Below are 19,957 nucleotides of genomic sequence, written 5' to 3' on the forward strand. Positions count from 1 at the left end.
TTTTAAAATCCAGAATTCTCTGTCCGGGTCGAGACCGCGTGTTCACGACCCGGACGGGGTTGTGGTCTCAACCCGGACGGATGTTTTGGTCCACCAAAAACACACTTACACCAATGTTTTATATTTTTTCTTACTAAGAACATCCAGGTCTCTCTCTCTCTCTCTCTCTCTCTCTCTCTCTCTCTCTCTCTCTCTCTCTCTCTCTCTCTCTCTCTCTCTCTCTCTCTTCAGATTGGAAAAAGGCTAACGTGACACCGATTTTCAAGAAAGGAGACAAAAAAGTACCAGGTAATTACAGGCCCATTAGTCTAACTTCGGTTGTAGGTAAGCTACTTGAGGGCATAATTAGAGACAAAATTGTGAGTTACCTTGAAAGCCACTCATTGATTGGGGACTCAAAAAATGGCTGACGAAAAAAAAGATACTGCCTATCAAACCTATTAACCTTTTATAAAGACCTCTTCACTGTTTATGACGTAACCAAATCACTGGACGTAGTCTATCTTGATTTCCAGAAAGCGTTTGATAAAGTCCCGCATCATAAATTACTTTACAAATTAAAGCAAATAGGTATTGACGGTCAAGTAAACCAATGGATCGCGAATTGGTTGAGCAACAGACAACAAAGAGTAGTGATTGACGGATTTAACTCAGAGTGGGCGCCTGTCACTAGTGGCGTCCCTCAGGGCTCGGTCCTTGCCCCAGTGCTCTTCATTATTTACATCAACGACGTGGATGTTGGACTCAATAACCGCATTAGTAAATTTGCAGACGACACAAAGATTGGTAACTCGGTTCTCACTGACGAAGACAGGCAAAGCCTCCAAGAGGATTTGCACAAAATTTCAGCTTGGTCGGATAGATGGGAGATGCCCTTTAACGTAGACAAGTGCCAGGTCCTTCAAGTTGGAACGAGGAATAAGAAGTTCGAATACGAAATGCGCGGCGTTAAACTCAAAAGCGTTCAATGCGTCAAAGACTTGGGGGTCAAAATCGCGTCAAACCTCAAATTCTCACAGCAATGCATCGATGCAGCAAATAAAGCGAACAGAATGTTGGGCTTCATTAAAAGAAACTTTGTATTCAAGAATAAAGATGTAATACTCCCGCTCTACAACAGTTTAGTCAGACCCCACTTGGAATATGCGGTACAGTTTTGGTCCCCCACCATGCAAAGGATATTGCTAAATTAGAAGGTGTTCAGCGTCGGGCAACGAAAATGATCCCTTCCTTGCGCAACAAATCCTACGTAAAAAGGCTTTCTACCCTTAACATGTTCTCTCTTGAAACGTCGCCTCCGAGGAAAATTGATCGAATGTTTTAAAATACTTAATGGTTTCACGAATGTAGACAGATCAACATTGTTTATGATCGATGACAGTCTGCGCACGAGGAACAATGGCGTAAAACTCAGATGTAGACAAGTAAATTCAGACTGCACCAAATTTTTCTTCACCAACGTTGTAGTGCGAGAATGGAATAAGCTCCCACCATCAATGGTCCAGTGTAACACGATTGACTCCTTCAAAAATAAGCTCGACCGTCACTTCCTTCAACTTAATATCAACTAGAGTAGAAATGCAACGTTTTGGAGTCTTCTGATTAATGTAAAATCACTTAGGTTTAAGGACAGACCACCAAGTCTGGACCATGGGGTCTGTGTGGTCTGATTTTCTATGTAAATCTATGTAAATCTCTCTCTCTCTCTCTCTCTCTCTCTCTCTCTCTCTCTCTCTCTCTCTCTCTCTCTCTCTCTCTCTCTCTCTCTCTCTCTCTCTCTCTCTCTCTCTCTCGAAAATCTTTTCATAAACACCAATTAATAAAATCAGAACAAAAAACAAAAACAGTAGTCGCTTGCATTTCTATTTTCATTCTTTAACAACCTACATCATTCCCACATCACTAAACAAATAAGTAGCTTCATTTAATACGATATAAGGCAGGAAAAAGAAAACATTAGATAAGGCAAAGTAATATTAGAGGGAAAAATATTCATGGCGCCGTATCCCCTCCGGCTAAGGTGACGTAAGGGTAGCAAGGTGGAGGAAAGTTGAGAAAAGTTGTCATAATTAAGGCTCCTGTGACTCCATTATCCTTCTGAGCGTCTTTCCGGGTCCAAAGGTAACAAGATTAATACGTATAGAAGGTTTTTATGTGGTGGTAGTAAGTAGATAAGCTTCCGTGTGGCTGTGGGAGGGTTCCAGAAGGTGAGGTGGAGGAAGAAGGAAGGAGGAGAAATGTCAGGTGTCAGTCATATTTAAGGCTCCCGTGACTCCATTATCCTTCTCAGTGTCTTCTGGGCATAAAAGTAAAAAGATCAATACTTATAGAAGGTTTTTATGTGGTGGTAGTAAGTAAATAAGCTTCCGTGTTGCTGTGGGAGGGTTCCAGAAGGTGAAGTGGAGGAAGAAGGAAAGAGGAGAAATGTCAGGTGTCAGTCATATTTAAGGCTCCCGTGACTCCATTATCCTTCTCAGCGTATTCCTGGGCCTAGAGGTAAGCTTATTAATGACGAGAAGATTTTTACATGGTGGGAGTACATAAATAAGCTTCCCTGTGGCTGTGTGAGGGGTCCAGAAGGTGAGGTGTTGGGAGAGGAAAAAACGTCGTGGCTGTCATGAGGAAGCACTGCCATGTGGAGGTAGACGGTTGGTTTTCCTGTGACGTGGTGTGGTGCAACAGAAGCATGCCAGGTATCTTTTTCTCAATTTTGAAGGGGAAGTGAGTGTACTTTACAGATGCTCAGTGAGTCTGATGTGCATTGTCATTATATTAATATTGTAATTCCTGTGACAGGATTTTTTTTTTTTTTTGTATGTTTGTAAAATAGAGTTGAAGGCTCTGTCTCATATTTTAGCCCTGTAATAGCCATAATAAGAAGCATCATATAAAATTTAATGTAGGGCTGTAATTTCTGGGGGAATGGGGGGGCAATAGCCCCAAATGGCCCTTAAAATGCCTCAAAATGCCCTTAAAAGTGCTTACATTAAAAAAAATTCCCCACGCTGTGCAATGCGCATGCTTGCATTGCTTGTCACCTTTCCCCCCCCAACTCATGAACTTATGTTGCCCTCTACCCCCCCCCCCCCCAAAAAAAAAAAAAAAAAAAAAAAAAATCTGCCAAAGTTACAGGCCCGTAATGGAAGAGGTGCAGTTGTGAGTCATTTAGATTTCATTCATGGCAAATATATGAATTACTTAAACTTGGACTTTTGAATAATGATAGAAAAGTGGATTTTGTCTTGTTTCCTTAACCCATTGGTCAGTGGTGTTTTGGTTCTAATATTAGGTTATTCTATAAGTTATAGTTATCCTAATCTCAACTATTCATCATTGCATTGCAGGTTATTCAGTTCCTAGCACCCTTATCCTTGCCCCACGGCCTGCTGCATCACTGGCACCACACACCCTGCATCCTTCACACTTCACAGCCTACAGGACATCATAGCCTAAAGAATACCCCTCCTCCCTGCCACACACCACACAGCCCGCAGCTCTTCACTCACAGCGCCAACAACAACAATGAGGCGTGCACAGAATGGTATGACTGATATATTTTTTACCAGCAGCCCACTCAGTTAGTGGTGTATAAATGCAAAACAGTAAAAATCACTTACTTGAATCTAATATGAATGCAAAATAGTAAACATCAATATCTTAAATCTAATGAAAGACGTGTCATTATAATACTAACCTTTCTCCTTCACCCCTACAGCAGCCCACGGAGTCCCTGGCGCAGGGCCGTACAAACAGAACACCGACACACAGTACCTGGCCGAGGAGAACGAGCACCTCACCTCAGAGCTCAAGAGTAAGGTCAAGGAACTCAAGACGGTGGGTGTCGGGTCATCATGCTGTTAAGGGGGGAATGCTCTGCCAGTACCTTCTTTGTGATTTCTATTGGATTTATCAGTCATTCAGTTTAAATCAGGAAGAAATGTTGTGACTACTTCTTATTGTATGTTATGCCAGTGCTTTCTCCTTAATTCTGTTGTATTTATTTATCATAGAGTGTAGCTTTAAAAAAATATTGTGACTGTTGATTTCTTTTTAAGTTGCACAGTTCAAACTAGGAGGAAAAATTTTGTAGGTATTGTGATGTCTCTTGACCCATCCGCTGCAATTGGCACAGATTTGGCTTTCACTGGTCGCCTGGTAACATACACTCCCTGGTCTTTCTCTGCTTCTGTGGTGGATAGTGAAGTGTTTCCCATGTGGTATTGGTATGCTGGATATCCCCTCCCAAGATGCATGACTTTACATTTTTCTTCATTGAATTGTAGCAACCAATTTTTGCTCCATTCCTGTAGCTTGGTGATGTCTCCTAGTAGGAAATCCGCAGTCAAGGGTTTAAGGGGAAAAGAGGGAGGGGAAAACTCTTGTCATTCTTCTTTCCATGATTACTCTTTTCTTTGGTAGTCATAGTAATAATGGACTTGCAAGGTTGTGAGGATGGATAAGGACTTTCCTGGAGTTGTCTGTGATTATTCTTATTTTTATTTTTTTCGTTCTCCAGGTGAGCATTGAGATCGGGAATGAAGTGCGTCGGCAGAACACCATGCTGGGGGAAATGGTGAGTGTTGTATTTGTTGTTGTTGTTGTTGTTGTTGTTGTTGTTGATGTTGTATTAGTCTGTGTTCTGCCACCTATGTTCACTATTACCCTAACTCATGTCTGCTCTTCCATACACTTACACATTCTTACCGTAACTCATGTCTGCTCTTCCATACACTTGCACACTCTTACCCTAACTCATGTCTCTATTCTTCCATACACTTACACATTCTTACCCTAACTCATGTCTGCTCTTCCATACACTTACACATTCTTACCCTAACTCATGTCTCTATTCTTCCATACACTTACACATTCTTACCGTAACTCATGTCTGCTCTTCCATACACTTACACATTCTTACCCTAACTCATGTCTGCTCTTCCATACACTTACACATTCTTACCCTAACTCATGTCTGCTCTTCCATACACTTACACATTCTTACCGTAACTCATGTCTGCTCTTCCATACACTTACACATTCTTACCCTAACTCATGTCTGCTCTTCCACACACTTACACATTCTTACCCTAACTCATGTCTGCTCTTCCACACACTTACACATTCTTACCCTAACTCATGTCTGCTCTTCCATACACTTACACATTCTTACCCTAACTCATGTCTGCTCTTCCATACACTTACACATTCTTACCCTAACTCATGTCTCTATTCTTCCATACACTTACACATTCTTACCCTAACTCATGTCTGCTCTTCCATACACTTACACATTCTTACCCTAACTCATGTCTCTATTCTTCCATACACTTACACACTATTACCCTAATTCATGTCTGCTCTTCCATACACTTACACACTATTACCCTAACTCATGTCTGCTCTTCCATACACTTACACACTATTACCCTAATTCATGTCTGCTCTTCCATACACTTACACACTATTACCCTAACTCATGTCTGCTCTTCCATACACTTACACACTATTACCCTAACTCATGTCTACTCTTCCATACACTTACACACTATTACCCTAATTCATGTCTGCTCTTCCATACACTTACATTCATTACCCTAATTCATGTCTGCTCTTCCATACACTTACACACTATTACCCTAACTCATGTCTACTCTTCCATACACTTACACACTATTACCCTAATTCATGTCTGCTCTTCCATACACTTACACACTATTACCCTAACTCATGTCTCTATTCTTCCATACACTTACACACTATTACCCTAATTCATGTCTGCTCTTCCATACACTTACACACTATTACCCTAACTCATGTCTCTATTCTTCCATACACTTACACACTATTACCCTAACTCTTGTCTGCTCTTCCATACACTTACACATTCTTACTGTAACTCATGTCTCTATTCTTCCATACACTTACACACTCTTACCCTAACTCATGTCTATTCTTCCATACACTTACACATTCTTACCCTAACTCATGTCTGCTCTTCCATACACTTACACATTCTTACCCTAACTCATGTCTGCTCTTCCATACACTTACACACTCTTACTCTAACTCATGTCTGCTCTTCCACACACTTACACACTCTTACCCTAACTCATGTCTGATCTTCCACACACTTACACTCTTACTCTAACTCATGTCTGCTCTTCCACACACTTACACACTCTTACCCTAACTCATGTCTGCTCTTCCATACACTTACACACTCTTACCCTAACTCATGTCTGCTCTTCCACACACTTACACATTCTTACCCTAACTCATGTCTGCTCTTCCATACACTTACACACTCTTACCCTAACTCATGTCTGCTCTTCCACACACTTACACACTCTTACCCTAACTCATGTCTGCTCTTCCATACACTTACACACTATTACCCTAACTCATGTCTGCTCTTCCACACACTTACACACTCTTACCCTAACTCATGTCTGCTCTTCCATACACTTACACACTCTTACCCTAACTCATGTCTGCTCTTCCATACACTTACACACTATTACCCTAACTCATGTCTGCTCTTCCATACACTTACACACTATTACCCTAACTCATGTCTATTCTTCCATACTCTTACACACTATTACCCTAACTCATGTGTCTATTCTTCCATACTCTTACACACTATTACCCTAACTCATGTCTACTCTTCCATACTATTATCCTAACTCATGTCTACTCTTCCATACATTTGCACACTATTACCCCAACTCATGTCTCTATTCTTCCATACACTTACACCCTATTACCCTAACTCGTGTCTCTATTCTTCCATACACTTGCACACTCTTACCCTAACTCTCCTCTGTGGTGCAGGATGACGAGTTCTTCAAGTCCGGTAACTTTCTGGAGCGGAGCATGAAGCGTCTGGGCATCATTAGCAAGGGCTCCCAACACTGCCACCTCCCCATCCTCTTCGCCTTCTGCTTCATCGTCTTCTTCCTCCTCTGGGTCGCCCTCAAGTTTAGGTGATGGAAGGGGCGGGTTTTTGTGTACTACCTATTTGTGTAGCTCCTGAAAATCTCTCCTCCCATTCATCTTGCAAGTTTGAAGGCTGTATGGCAGTGTTGGGTGTTGGAAGGTCATTGTGCCAATAATTTATACCCAAACAAATATTTATACGCTTCATGTACTCCCTTAAAGACCAATGGTTAGGTCCTGCTATTCTATTATGTTATTATTGTTCTCCATGTCTAGATTGCCTTCAAGTGTAAGGGGTTGGTTGGGGACTTCTTTGTGCTAATTTTATTACTGCAACTTGTATTTATGTTCCTTCTCTCCTTCCTTGTTTCTAGAGTTCACAATAGTCTAGCAAGGGTGCATCCTGGATAGATTTCAGAGGGAGTATAATGGCTCACTTGTTTTTGTCACCTTTGAGATTTATTTGCGAGAGAATTTCAATGGTATTTTAATCTCTTGTGGCCTCCATCCCTCTCCTTCTTGACAGGAACTGCTTTTTACTGATATAGCTATGTTTTCTTTTCCCATTACCTATACCCACGTCTTGTATTCAATGACAGTAACATATTTAAGGTCCTACAAGTATCATTTGCAATCTAATTTCAATGTGCATTGTGTGCTGTCAATGAACTGTATTGTACAGAATGATTTTAGCTCAGATTTTAGTGTGGCTTCTTTATTATTATACATCAAAGAAATGTGTTATTGAATGTTAAGGCTCATGATTGTGTGTTTTAAGTGTGTGTGCAGGGCAGGATGCTTGAGGGTGCTGAGGTACATTTCTGGTTAGGAAAAAAATACTGGTAGTTGAATGCACCTCCTGTCACTCGGTGTATTCACGGGCCAGTCGTGTGATAAGTTGTGGGTGTCAAGGGGATGGGGACATGATTGTTGTCATTGTGTACCTGTGCAGAGTTAGTCATTCACAGCATCCTGTTTCCCTATCATTGTAATGTGTTTCCTAATTTGTTTAACTCATGTAGCTAAGAGTCAAGTTTTAATATAACAGTAACATTCATGTCTTGCCAACACCTCGTGACAGTCTGAATCTTAGGAAGGCAGCGTGGAGTCTGTTCAGTCGAATTTTAGCAACATTTATACAAGATTATTTTTTATAAATAAATAAATCGTATTAACATGATTATTAATTCCAACACAAATCAATTTCTCTTTCAGTACAGCAATTTTCAGGAATGACATTATCTGTGAAAGTCATGTAAGTAAGTGATAAGCTAACAAAATATCATACCTGAGGAGAAATTTTCAAGAATAACATTAACTGTGAAAGTTATGTAAGTAAATGATGAGCCAACAAAGTATCATACCTGAGGATCAATTTTCAAGATTAACATCAACAGTGAAAGTGATGCAAGTGATGAGCCAACAGTGAAAGTGATGCAAGTGATGAGCCAACAGTGAAAGTGATGTAAGTGATGAGCCAACAAGTATCATACTGGAGGACAAATGAAGAGGCAGCATTATGTATTGTTATTTATTTTACATGATCTACAAAAGACTCTTGGGCGTTGCGGCGCCCAACACACGGGAGGGTTAGGGCGTGAGGAAGGGACCTGGGGCAGTAATAAGAGTACTGAGTCACGGGCGGGGGCAGGAGGTCACCCACACCCCCAAGCCTTGCCGCCCCTCACCCCTCACCTCAAGGGTTTCTTATGACAGGATGACGGATGACTTGTTAACTGTTGTGTGTAACCTTCCATAACAACCATGTGGTATTTACGAGATGAAGGGGTTTGGGGGGAATGGGAGGAGGTGCTGAATTTGAGTGGTTCTAGATTTATACAGTGACTGATAACGGAGTAACTCCCATGATAAAACTACAGATATTCTTTTTAAATAGTAAAGGAGGCAGATCAAGGGCTAAGTAAATGTCCATAAATGAATTATCCCAAAAAGAAACTAGAATATGCCATGAAAGAATGATCAAAATTAGTTTAGCACTGATAGTTTTAGTTGTGGGAGTGTACATAAAGGTGGAGTATTACTTTGTTAAGCCTATTATTTGTGGGGGGTGGATGGTGTGGGTGAGGTGGAAGGGGCGGCCCTGGGGGTGCGGGTGACAGGCTCGCCGCCCCACCCGTCGGTTCATTATTGCATAGGTGACTCGGGGAGGCAACACACATCACCTCGGGGTAATGTCAACACTTGTTACAAAAATTAGTAGATTTTGACATTATTTTTATATATATTTGTTATGTATATATATATCTATTTTATTATAATAACAATCGGTAATCAATCGGTTTTGGGTTGTCAAAGGAATAATCATAAATCAGTTCTTGCCCTGAGAGAGATTGATGATGAAACGTCAAATAAGTCCTTTTGTGAGACTGATGTTTGAAGGGTTTCGGTTTGTAGGAAAAATGAGACTGTTTTGAAATGCAAGACTTAGACTGGTAATTGGTAAGTCAAAAATACACTATAGGTTAAATACAGCACTTGTCGCCTACCTCATTCATCGACACACACGGAAATCAGTCTACACACCAGCTCGTACGCTCTCCTCCATTACCGACACGCTACCATTGACACGAGACCATTGACTGACCAACCTACAAACACACATAAGAATCCGTCCCTAGGGTTTCTGTGCAAGTCTGTGCTAAGCGAGTCTTCCTCTTCCTCTTATCTAACTCTCACGCCGCCCAATAAAACGGTCACATCGACACACACACGTACACAAGGTTTGGTTTGGTTTATGTATTTTGGTATCATCGGCACTGGTTGGCTTTACTGTTAAGGGTTGAATTTTGTTGTTTGTTTTGTTACTGATTTCTCTTTTCCTCTGCCCAGCTCTCTCCCACCCTCTCAAAGCTGACACCTCTTACTATGAAAGGCATTAGTAGTAGTAGCAATCATTGTAGTAGTAGAGTAGCAGTAGAAGTAGCAGTAGTAATAGTGGTAGTAGGTAAGTCTTAAGTGTATTATGTTAAGTAGACAGTCATGTTAAGTAGGTGTTGTGGAAGCTAGAACATGTTAAGATCAGGCTGAAGTATGGAATTAAGTATGGTAAGTTATTTTTTTTTTTTTTACAGGGAAGGAAGCAGCTCAAGGGCATAAAAAAGTGTAGAAAAAAGCCCGCTAAACGCTGCTCCTAAAAAGATAAGAGTAAACAGTGGCCAAAAGGGAGGTCAATTTCAGGTGGAGGTCTTTTTTTTTTTCTTTTTTTTTTTTACAGGAAAGGAAGCAGCTCCAGGGCATAACAAAAAGTGTAGAAAAAAAGGTCCGCTAAACGCTGCTCCTAAAAAAGATAAAAGTAAAGAGTGGCCAAAAGAGGTGTATTTTCTTTTTTTTTACAGGAAAGGAAGCAGCTCAAGGGCATCAAAAGAAGTGTAGAAAAAAAGGTCCGCTAAACGCTGCTCCTAAAAAAGATAAGAGTAAACAGTGGCCAAAAGAGAGGTAGTATTGCAAAGTATGGTCGCTGGTATGCAATTAAGAAGGATTAATGTTGTTTGGTGTTCATTCCCGCTACAATAATCACTACTACCATCGCTACTCTTGACTATTACTCCTACGGTACATTAGGCAGCACAAAAAAACTTACACGTCTACGATGATTTAGTCATATATACACAATTTGTACTCCAGTCTCGCCACATTCCTGTTTTGTTTGTCGGTTCCCCCCACGGATCTGTTCGTTCTTTTCGTAAATGCAACAAAGAAAATGGCTTGTGGTCTCGACATCACCTGAGAGAACAAACAAATCATCCGACGAAAATTTCAATATGGGAGAAATTTAGGCTCCCGAGAAACTTTGACTCTGGTGATTGATAAAACACGAATAAGTTAAAAAAAGGTTCACAAACATCCAGACTTGCGTAATTAATGACTCGGATAAGTGATATAATATTGGATAAGCTAAAAAAAGGGTGACATAGGTCTAGACTCACATAACGATTCTCGGATGTCATACAATGCTGAATAAGCTAAAGTTCACAGAGGTCTAGATTCATGTAATTAATGATTGTTGGATGTGATACAATGTGGATAAGCTAATAAAAGGTCAATTCTTGGATGTGATACAATGCTGAACAAGCTAAAAAAAGGTTCACAGAGGTCCCGTTTCACATAATTAATGATTCTCGGATGTGATACAATATGGATAAGCTAATAAAAAGTCAATTCTCGGATGTGATACACTGTGAAAAAGCTAATAAAAGGTTCACATAAGTCTGAACTCACATAATTAATGACTTGAATAAGTAATATGACGTGGAAAAGCTAAAAAAAAGTTCACACAGGTTTGGATTTGCGTAATTAACCTTAAGTTCGGGGTGAGCTGGGTACACACACTTTGGCATTGAACAACTCTCACTGAACACAAGACGCACTCCCCAAGGGGCGTCACACTCCCCCAGTGATCTCCCACCAAACTGAGAAGACCTTGACATGACTTAACAACCACTAGTACACGGGAGGCTGTTATGAGTCCCGCCGGGGTCGTGGGGGGTGGGGGGTCACACGGTTCAGTAGCAGTAGTCGTAATTTGGCCACACTACACCATCCTTGCCTTCATCAACCGCTCTCGTCGTCACCACAAGGCACCGCAATTCACACGCACACATACAAACACGCGCACACACACTCGCTAAGCGGAAGAAGAGTTCAAATGAATTACCAAGCATGAGGGGCTGTACACTGGGCGGGCGTGTAGTAGTAGTAGTAGTAGTCATAGTAGTAACAGAGGTGGTAGAGAAAGGCTTATATAGTAGAATTAGTAGTAATGGTAGAAGAAAAGGGTCAATATAATAACAGTAGTAGTAGTAAAGAGGCCTATACAGCATGTTCATGGTACAAACGTTTTACAGAATATACAGAGCTATTATGTTACAGGTTGATCACCCCAGTCAGGTTACAGCGGTGGCTATGTACAAACATGGGGAGGTATTACAGCAGTGTTGACAGTGTGTATTGCTTGAGGGGAGGGCGATACCAGGTGACGGTGTGGTGCGGGGAGGGGATGGGAAGGGGGGACATGGGCACCACACACACACACACACACAAACCTAGCCACTGGGTCGTGCTAATGACCTTTTAACGACCAAGAAACTGACATTTTAAAACACTAAACTCACACCTGGAAACTAGTAGTGGGAATATATATTTCTCTCTATCTTTAACATTTGTATAACGATGCCAAAAGTTAGGTACTGAGTGTTACACATGGGGTGGGTTTGGTTTGGTTAGCTCTGCCTTGAGATTGAGATTGAGATGAGTCGTATTACTAAACATTCTTTCGCCCAAGTTCACATATTTGACAAGGCTTTCATAGGAGTTTTGGGCATTCCCAGTAGTAGTTTTATGACCCTGTTGGTGATCTGACCCTTCTCCTGTACCATGAACCTAAAGAAACACTCAATTGATCCCCTCTTTGACCTTTAGAAAGAGTTGATGTGAGAGGCGATAGTGTCTCATAATACCAACCCATATGATACAACTGTGAGTAACTACGAAAGGAAATCAGATCCCTAAGTTTTGATCAGGTCATCGAATTACACATCGCACAGCAGCTATGTGACACCCTGTAGGCCCTAAGGGAGCGTTCGTAGCGACGGAGAGGATAACTCTTTACTTTCAACCCTACAGTAGGATGATTGATAGTTATGTGACGTCCTCTGTTGGGGTTACTCTTAAGACTTGAATTTCTTTATATGTATGTTTACTCAATATTGCTTTTTCATTTTAAGCTTGTTTGGCTTCAACCCCAACGACACCAGGATGATTAGTAGTTGTGTGACGCTCTCTATGTTTGGGTTAGTCTTCATGCTTGAATTCCTAGATGTGCAGGCTTGATTTTTTTCATTGTAAGTAAGTCCTCTCAGAATCTTTGACTAATACATGTGTTACTTCTGTTACTGTTAACTTTGCTTTCTATACAGACTAAAGTTACTCTATATAACCTCTATCTTGGTTATTTTTTAGTATTTTTTTAAGGTAATATATCCCAGAACTCCCTAGAATGTTGCTCCATCTCTCAGGTCTATAAGAAATTTTGTTGTTTGGTTTGAATATTTATATGTTAATGTGGACCTTTCCCTCGTGTGTGACTGGCAACAACAACCACCACATAACACTGCAACACAGCCGAGTGCTGGTGTCCATCCTGAAACACACACTCAAGACTCTGGAGTGTGTCTTGTGCTGACGTCACTCCTGCAACACCCTCACTCAAGGCAAAGGAAAGTGTCTCTGCACAACAGCTTGAGGCTCAGCCAGGTTAAAGGTACTGAGGAACGTTGGTGAACTTGTAAACTGCAAAGCCTAGATTCATACTATTGGTAAAAATGGTAGATTCTGTTTTCTGGGTTACATAAAAATGTCTAAATGCAATACAGCTCGTGGAACCCCTGAAAAGGTTACAATTACAAACCCTCAAAAAGGTTACATTACAGGCTTTTAGAAATGCTCACAATGTGTTACACTGTAGGAAGCTTTGTGGGACTCTTCAAAAAGTTAATTGCTTGTAAAAATGTTAGTGTTAGGCATGTGAGCCGAGCCTTGCCCCGCCTCCTTCACCTGCCCCCACACCCACCTCGTTTAGGCACTGACTCAGGTGGGGCAACCAACACGCCCCTTGATGCACCTGACGTTAGTGCACCCCGCCAGCCGAGACATCAAGAAGGATGTCCGAGTGAGCAAATAAGTTTATTGATCAGGTGTGGCGGCACGTGAGGGAGAAAGGGAGGCACTCTGTCACTCTGGGAGGGAGGAACGTGGCACAGAGGCCCCGCACTGTGCTGGGTGTGGATGTGGCAACGTGGTCACCAGTGCTGATATCTTTACAGAAGCTTCCCCTCGACGGACTGATTGGCGTGACAACAATTACCACAGCCTACTAGTCTCCTTGGTCCGGCCCCCTTCATGGAGTCACCACTGATTGTCCAAGATTATATTTGTTGTTTTTGATCAAAAAAGTTAAAACCATGAAATAATTTCATATCAATCCATATAAAAAGAGGATAGAATTTATGTTGATGGTAAGATTATTGATTTTGGAATGAGGAAGAGGGTGGGAGCCTGGCTAAAGAGACTAGTTGAATAGTAGCAATTACAACATGACTGACTGACTGACTCTCCGTGCCGGGAAATGCACAGCAGACGCAACGAACGCAACGCAGAACATGTGATACCTATCATACTTTTGGCGATGGAAGGTGTTGAACACAAACCACTTATCCTACATAAATAAATAAGAGTACTTACAAACACTAAATTAGTCAATACTCCTATCTATGATCCTAGCACATTAAAAAGCTTCATATCATTTTCATACAATTACAAATAATAATAATAATAATAATAATAATAATGATGATATAAAGAAACATATATAAAACACATGGAAGAAGAGAAGACCATTCAAAAACACTTCTGGGCACTGCATCGCCTCGGCTGTCCTTCATCATCAACACCAACAAACTGGGTCTTGCTTTTCCTTCACCTCTTCGTCTACACAGCCAACACACACTCCCATCTTTGGCTTAACCTTCTAACGCGTCCACACCGAGAGTTTGATCCACCAGCCGCCGCCTCCTCCACCTTGGCGGGGCGGGACGAACAGCTGATGGTGGTGATGATTAGTGGCGGTCTGTGAGTTGTGGATGATACGGTCGATGGTGTTACTACATGGTCACAGGGAGGGAGGGAGGGAGTGGGGGGGGAGGGGACACATGCATCACAGTAGTATAAAGATCTATACACATATACAAAGATGCTACACGGCCTATATCTTACAGGTAAATATTTTTGTTCAGTAGTGATTTAGGCTGAAGGTATCGCTTACGGTTCCCTACTCAGTCTTGTCTTCAGCGATTAGTTCTGCTTTACGTTCCCTCGCTGAGTAAACAAGGCAGAAAACTAACGATCCTGCTGTTTACATGTTTACACTTTGCTACACATGTCCAGTTAGTCGCAGGAGCGCACACGAATGCACACCCACACACACACACATTCACACATGCACACATACGCTCAGAGGAAGGGTGGGAACAACAGAAGAAGTCTTGGCACGTACATACAAACAAACTAGCCTGAGTGTAGACCAGACCCATTCTCTTTGATTATCCGGTGTGGAAAACTTGCTCCAGGACTAACTTAACCAGACGAAACTAACCGTACGAGAGTTAACATGGCATTCCAGGTTTAGCGAGGGAGATGGCACGGCGGCGCTGACCTCCGCTCTCTAATGAAGTGTAAGAATATCACACGAAAGCAGGAAAACTGAGGCGATCGCTCGTGCTGCAACTCCAGACGTAACAAAAAGTGACACGTTACTTGAGATTCTCTGCTGAAATTACATGCTTTCCTTCCTCTTCTCGTTCTTCTTCCACCTCATAAGCTTATCACTATTATCACTGTAGCTAAAACAATGACACAGGAGTTATATTATTCACTATTTCTTTAGGACTTGTGCTGTAGAAGAATCCCCTCCTGGCGTACCCTCGATGAACGCTGGGTTAGGTGTCGCAGGGGAACACACAGCACGTTATGGCACCCACCACGCGTCCTGCCCACACACAACGCGGCACACACCAGCAGGGCGACGCAGCACAACACTGGGGCTTCTACTGCAGCGGTGTCATATTTCCAGCTTGGTGGTGCATAAAAACACTGATATTCCTCTTGATAATTTTTTCCCTTTCACCAGAATATAAAAAAAATCACAATCAACTTTCCTGGACTTTGTATTTTCATTGATTCGAAATAAGTCACACATTTTACAATTTTTCTTGATATTTTTTTTGTTGGTGTAAGAATCATGTTTTGCAGACTCCTCCTGGACACTTTATTTTTGCAATGGTTAACACATGCAGGTCAAGCCATTTCTTTGTGCATGTTCTATTCTTCGTCCGCCTCTCACCATAATACTGAAGGATGACTGGTGTGGGGTTAAGAAATGCCGGCGCGCAAGCAACACAAGGAAGAAGCAATTTTCCCGTCATCGCACTCCTTAACAAAAGCCTGAAGACAACAGACTGAATGAAAAAAAATGCCTCCACGCTGTTCTTAAGAGTGGTCAGCAAATAGCCTGTTTGTCTGTGAATTTTCCCGTCACTGCACTCCTTAACGAAAGCCTTGAGTGAAGACAAAAGACTGAATGAAAGAAGAAAACTCACCACACGCTGTTCTCAAAGTGGTCAACATATAGTCTGTTTACCCTCTGTTTTGCCATTATCACATTCTTAACGAAAGCCTTGAGTGAAGACAACAGACTGAATGAATGAAGAAAAATCACCCCAACCTGTTCTCAAAGTGGTCAACATATAGTCTGTTTACCCTCTGTTTTGCCATTATCACATCCTTAACGAAAGCCTTGAGTGAAGACAACAGACTGAATGAATGAAGAAAAATCACCACACGCTGTTCTCAAAGTGGTCAACATATAGCCTGTTTATCCATGAATATTCCATCATCGCACCCTTAACGAAAGCCTTGAGTGAAGACAGCATTCCACCTGGACTGAACGAAGAAAAAAATGCCCCCATGGTGTTTTTAATGTGGTCAACAAATACCCTTTTTACCCTCAACCCCCGACTCTCACACTCTCGCTCTCTCTCACTCTCCGCTCCGCTCCTATAAAGACAACTCAAGACTGTTTACCGCCTACGCATAAAGTAACTCTGGAAGCATTGGTTGATCCACTAAGAAGCCGTTATGAGATATGTAATTCTGAAGTTTTAGTCGCTAGATCCCTGATTTCTGACACAGTTTTAACAAGTGATATCGTAATGTTACCGTCGCCGCCACGTGTGTGATGAAAAATAAGTGAATGTCTACTGTGAGGATGAATTTTGTTGTGTTCTGGGTACAAAAATAATCTGAGGTTCGCTGTCCCTCTCCCTTACTTCAGCGCTAATTATTGATATTAGTCTAGGATTTGTTTATGGCAACTGGAAAAAGAACCTTCACACATCACCCCACTACTGTTAGCCTCATGGAGAAAAAAAGACTGACAGACTGGCACGATATGACCTACCAAGGCTGACCACACTGACTGACTGACTGACTCCGTAGTTTGGCATTAACGTCCACATTCTTAAACGTATCAAGCTCCCTTAACGACTGCTGACCAAGGCCGCTGGGAGGAATAACTGGGTTTTCATGGGTGACTTTCCAGTTTTAGGGCGCAGAGGTAATGTAAAAGCCTCGCACGTCACACACCACGGCAACACCACCTCACAGGATCCCAAAAGAGTCCATGAACAATCCCAGAAACTTCCACGAGAGGCTTATCAAACAGGCGTATTGAAGTGCGGATACATTTAAGAATATGGGTTTAGGTCATCATCACCTACCTTCACTGAGACACACACCACACGTCAAAAGGATGTCTCCCTTCGACTAAATGTAACGCAAGAAAGTTTCGAGCCCTGACTGAGGCACTTAGACCGACTTGAGGAAGGTTTTGCGACGCCCAATACTGTGAGGCCTTGACGCTCTGAGGCTCCAGCGGTCGGAAGCTTTGCCACCATGACCGCCTGACTGACTGATTGACCCTGACTTCAGCCCTTCCTACACACACACACACACACTCCCCCTCAAGCTCGCTACCTGGGCTGGGAAGATCTGTTATTATTTGTCTGACTAGAGGTAACATGCGCCTGATCAGTCCTCACGCGGCAACACCACCTCACCTCCTCACCCTCACACCCAGAGCAAGAAACGCACCTCACTGCCAGACATGTGACGTGAGGATGATCTATCTTCTTCCTAATCCTCACCTCATTCTTGACTGACACTGATGCACTTAAACAAGCTCGAGTAACCTTTAGCATCTTTCCCTCAAGCTGTGTAGTGTGCTGTTTTACCCATCAACACCAGCGGCTGGGAAGGTTTGGTGTGCTTGGCAACTTACACACATGAGAGCCAATGAAAGTTTAGCTTCCATGTGTGTTATCTGTAAGTCTCCTCAGGCCACAGACTTCAAGGAACTTTGAAGAGGAACTGTCAACATTTCAGAGTGTGATTTGATGAGCCACGGCCAAATAAGTCCTAATTTCCCAGGTTACATCAATTCGGTTTAAGGTAAATGTTAAGTGTTTCAGAATAATTTGTATGTTCAGATTTTCATTGTCTTAAGAGTACAATGTGGCCTTCCTGTGCTGAGAACTAGGCAGGCAGTTGTCCAAGAGTTGTCTAGAGGACCAACTAGTGCCAGCAAGAGTTAAGCCTCTGAGAAGTGAATAAAATACTGATGGTAGCACACTGAGGCCTCCCAAAGAGTGCCACATCAGGGACAGCAGGATGAAGACTTCTCTGCGAGCCTCGGCACACTGTCTGTCCTGGTGTAAGGCCCTCGTCAGACTGGTACCCTCGTCAGACTGGTAATACTGGAGTCCCTCTGTGGGGGGTTGGTGTTGAGTGCCGAGCTAAGGGTAAGGCTCCTGTCTGTCTCCTGCCTCACTGCTGGCCTACCTCCTAATGCACCAGCCTCCCTCACAGGACTGACTGACTGACTGACTGGCTGGCTGGGTCTTCCCTCGGGCAGTATTTGAGCTTCAGGTGAGTTCCTTGAGGATGGAGGTTCTGCTGGGTCTGTCACACACTCTGCCGCTGACCACTGGCTGATGTGCCACGGTCATGTACAGCTTGCGGTGCACTGCTTGTCCCACCTCAACACCTCCTTGTGTCGCTGAGCCCCAGCCTCCCCTCCTCTTCGTCTACACAGCAGAACACTTACAGCGGCAGCAGCAGCTCACCACAACACAGCACAGGCGGGCCGTCGGTGCTGTGTGAGCATGGCGGCTCCATCGTGCCCTAATGAACACTCACCGCCACCGCCGCCGCCGCACACACCACTGCATAACACCTATGTACACCGCTAATGTGCTAGAAATTCTGTTGTCTCTTTCTCTTCTGGTCCATGGCATCCAGGATGGGCTGACGCTTGGCCTGGTAGCGCTGCCGCAGCTCATCAATTTCCCGCTCCATCTCCTGGTCCAGCGTGGCCATGCGCTGGTGAAGCTCCTCGTAGGTCAGGTGCTTCAACTGTTGGGGAGGAGAAGGTTAGGGAGGACAGTGTTGAGGTGACGACTGACACAGATTCCCAAGACACACAGTCACTGACACATTTCCCAACCACTCAGTTATGCATTTCCACAACACCCAGTAACTTAAATTTCTGGAACACAGTCACTTACATTTCTGCAACACACAGTCACTCACACATTTCCAAGACACATACAGTCAGAAACACATCACCACAACACAGTCACTTACATTTCTGCAACACAGTCACTCACACATTTCCAAGACACATACAGTCAGAAACACATCACCACAACACAGTCACTTACATTTCTGCAACACAGTCACTCACACATTTCCAAGACACATACAGTCAGAAATACATCACCACAACACAGTCACTTACATTTCTGCAACACAGTCATTCACACATTTCCAAGACACATACAGTCAGACACACATCACCACAACACAGTCACTTACATTTCTGCAACACAGTCATTCACACATTTCCAAGACACATACAGTCAGAAATACATCACCACAACACAGTCACTTACATTTCTGCAACACAGTCATTCACACATTTCCAAGACACATACAGTCAGAAACACATTACCACAACACAGTCACTTACATTTCTGCAACACAGTCATTCACACATTTCCAAGACACATACAGTCAGAAATACATCACCACAACACAGTCACTTACATTTCTGCAACACAGTCACTCACACATTTCCAAGACACATACAGTCAGACACACATCACCACAACACAGTCACTTACATTTCTGCAACACAGTCATTCACACATTTCCAAGACACATACAGTCAGACACACATCACCACAACACAGTCACTTACATTTCTGCAACACAGTCACTCACACATTTCCAAGACACATACAGTCAGACACACATCATCACAACACAGTCACTTACATTTCTGCAACACAGTCACTCACACATTTCCAAGACACATACAGTCAGA

General features: G+C 42.7%; 2 protein-coding genes across 7 annotated transcripts in view; one reads left to right on the plus strand and one right to left on the minus strand.

Moving 5' to 3' along the window:
• Positions 1-1,975: 1,975 nt before the first annotated feature.
• On the plus strand, positions 1,976-8,114 carry LOC127004993 (BET1 homolog). Its single transcript, XM_050873416.1, has 5 exons — positions 1,976-2,121; positions 3,345-3,541; positions 3,716-3,834; positions 4,517-4,573; positions 6,835-8,114. The coding sequence occupies exons 2-5, from the start codon at positions 3,523-3,525 to the stop codon at positions 6,988-6,990; spliced, it is 351 nt and encodes a 116-aa protein (XP_050729373.1). The 5' UTR covers positions 1,976-2,121; positions 3,345-3,522; the 3' UTR covers positions 6,991-8,114.
• Positions 8,115-10,010: 1,896 nt separating this feature from the next.
• The window catches only part of LOC127004992 (serine/threonine-protein kinase 3-like), a 62,777-nt gene continuing 52,830 nt past the window's right edge, over positions 10,011-19,957 (minus strand). For 4 of the 6 annotated variants that reach the window (XM_050873414.1, XM_050873415.1, XM_050873413.1 and 1 more), the window contains one exon: positions 10,011-18,984. In XM_050873414.1, the coding sequence (XP_050729371.1) occupies positions 18,826-18,984 (159 nt within the window). In that variant the 3' untranslated portion in view covers positions 10,011-18,825. The remainder of the gene's footprint in view (positions 18,985-19,957) is intronic. The other 2 variants (XR_007758191.1, XR_007758190.1) reach the window with 2 other exon arrangements.

This window comes from Eriocheir sinensis, chromosome 29, assembly GCF_024679095.1.
Source record: "Eriocheir sinensis breed Jianghai 21 chromosome 29, ASM2467909v1, whole genome shotgun sequence".
In the NCBI taxonomy this organism is placed as follows: domain Eukaryota; kingdom Metazoa; phylum Arthropoda; class Malacostraca; order Decapoda; family Varunidae; genus Eriocheir; species Eriocheir sinensis.

Coding starts and splice junctions, on each gene's coding strand:
- LOC127004993 (XM_050873416.1), top strand. Junction 3,835..4,516: donor AGGTCAAGGAACTCAAGACG/GTGGGTGTCGGG, acceptor TTCGTTCTCCAG/GTGAGCATTGAGATCGGGAA. Junction 4,574..6,834: donor ACACCATGCTGGGGGAAATG/GTGAGTGTTGTA, acceptor TCTGTGGTGCAG/GATGACGAGTTCTTCAAGTC.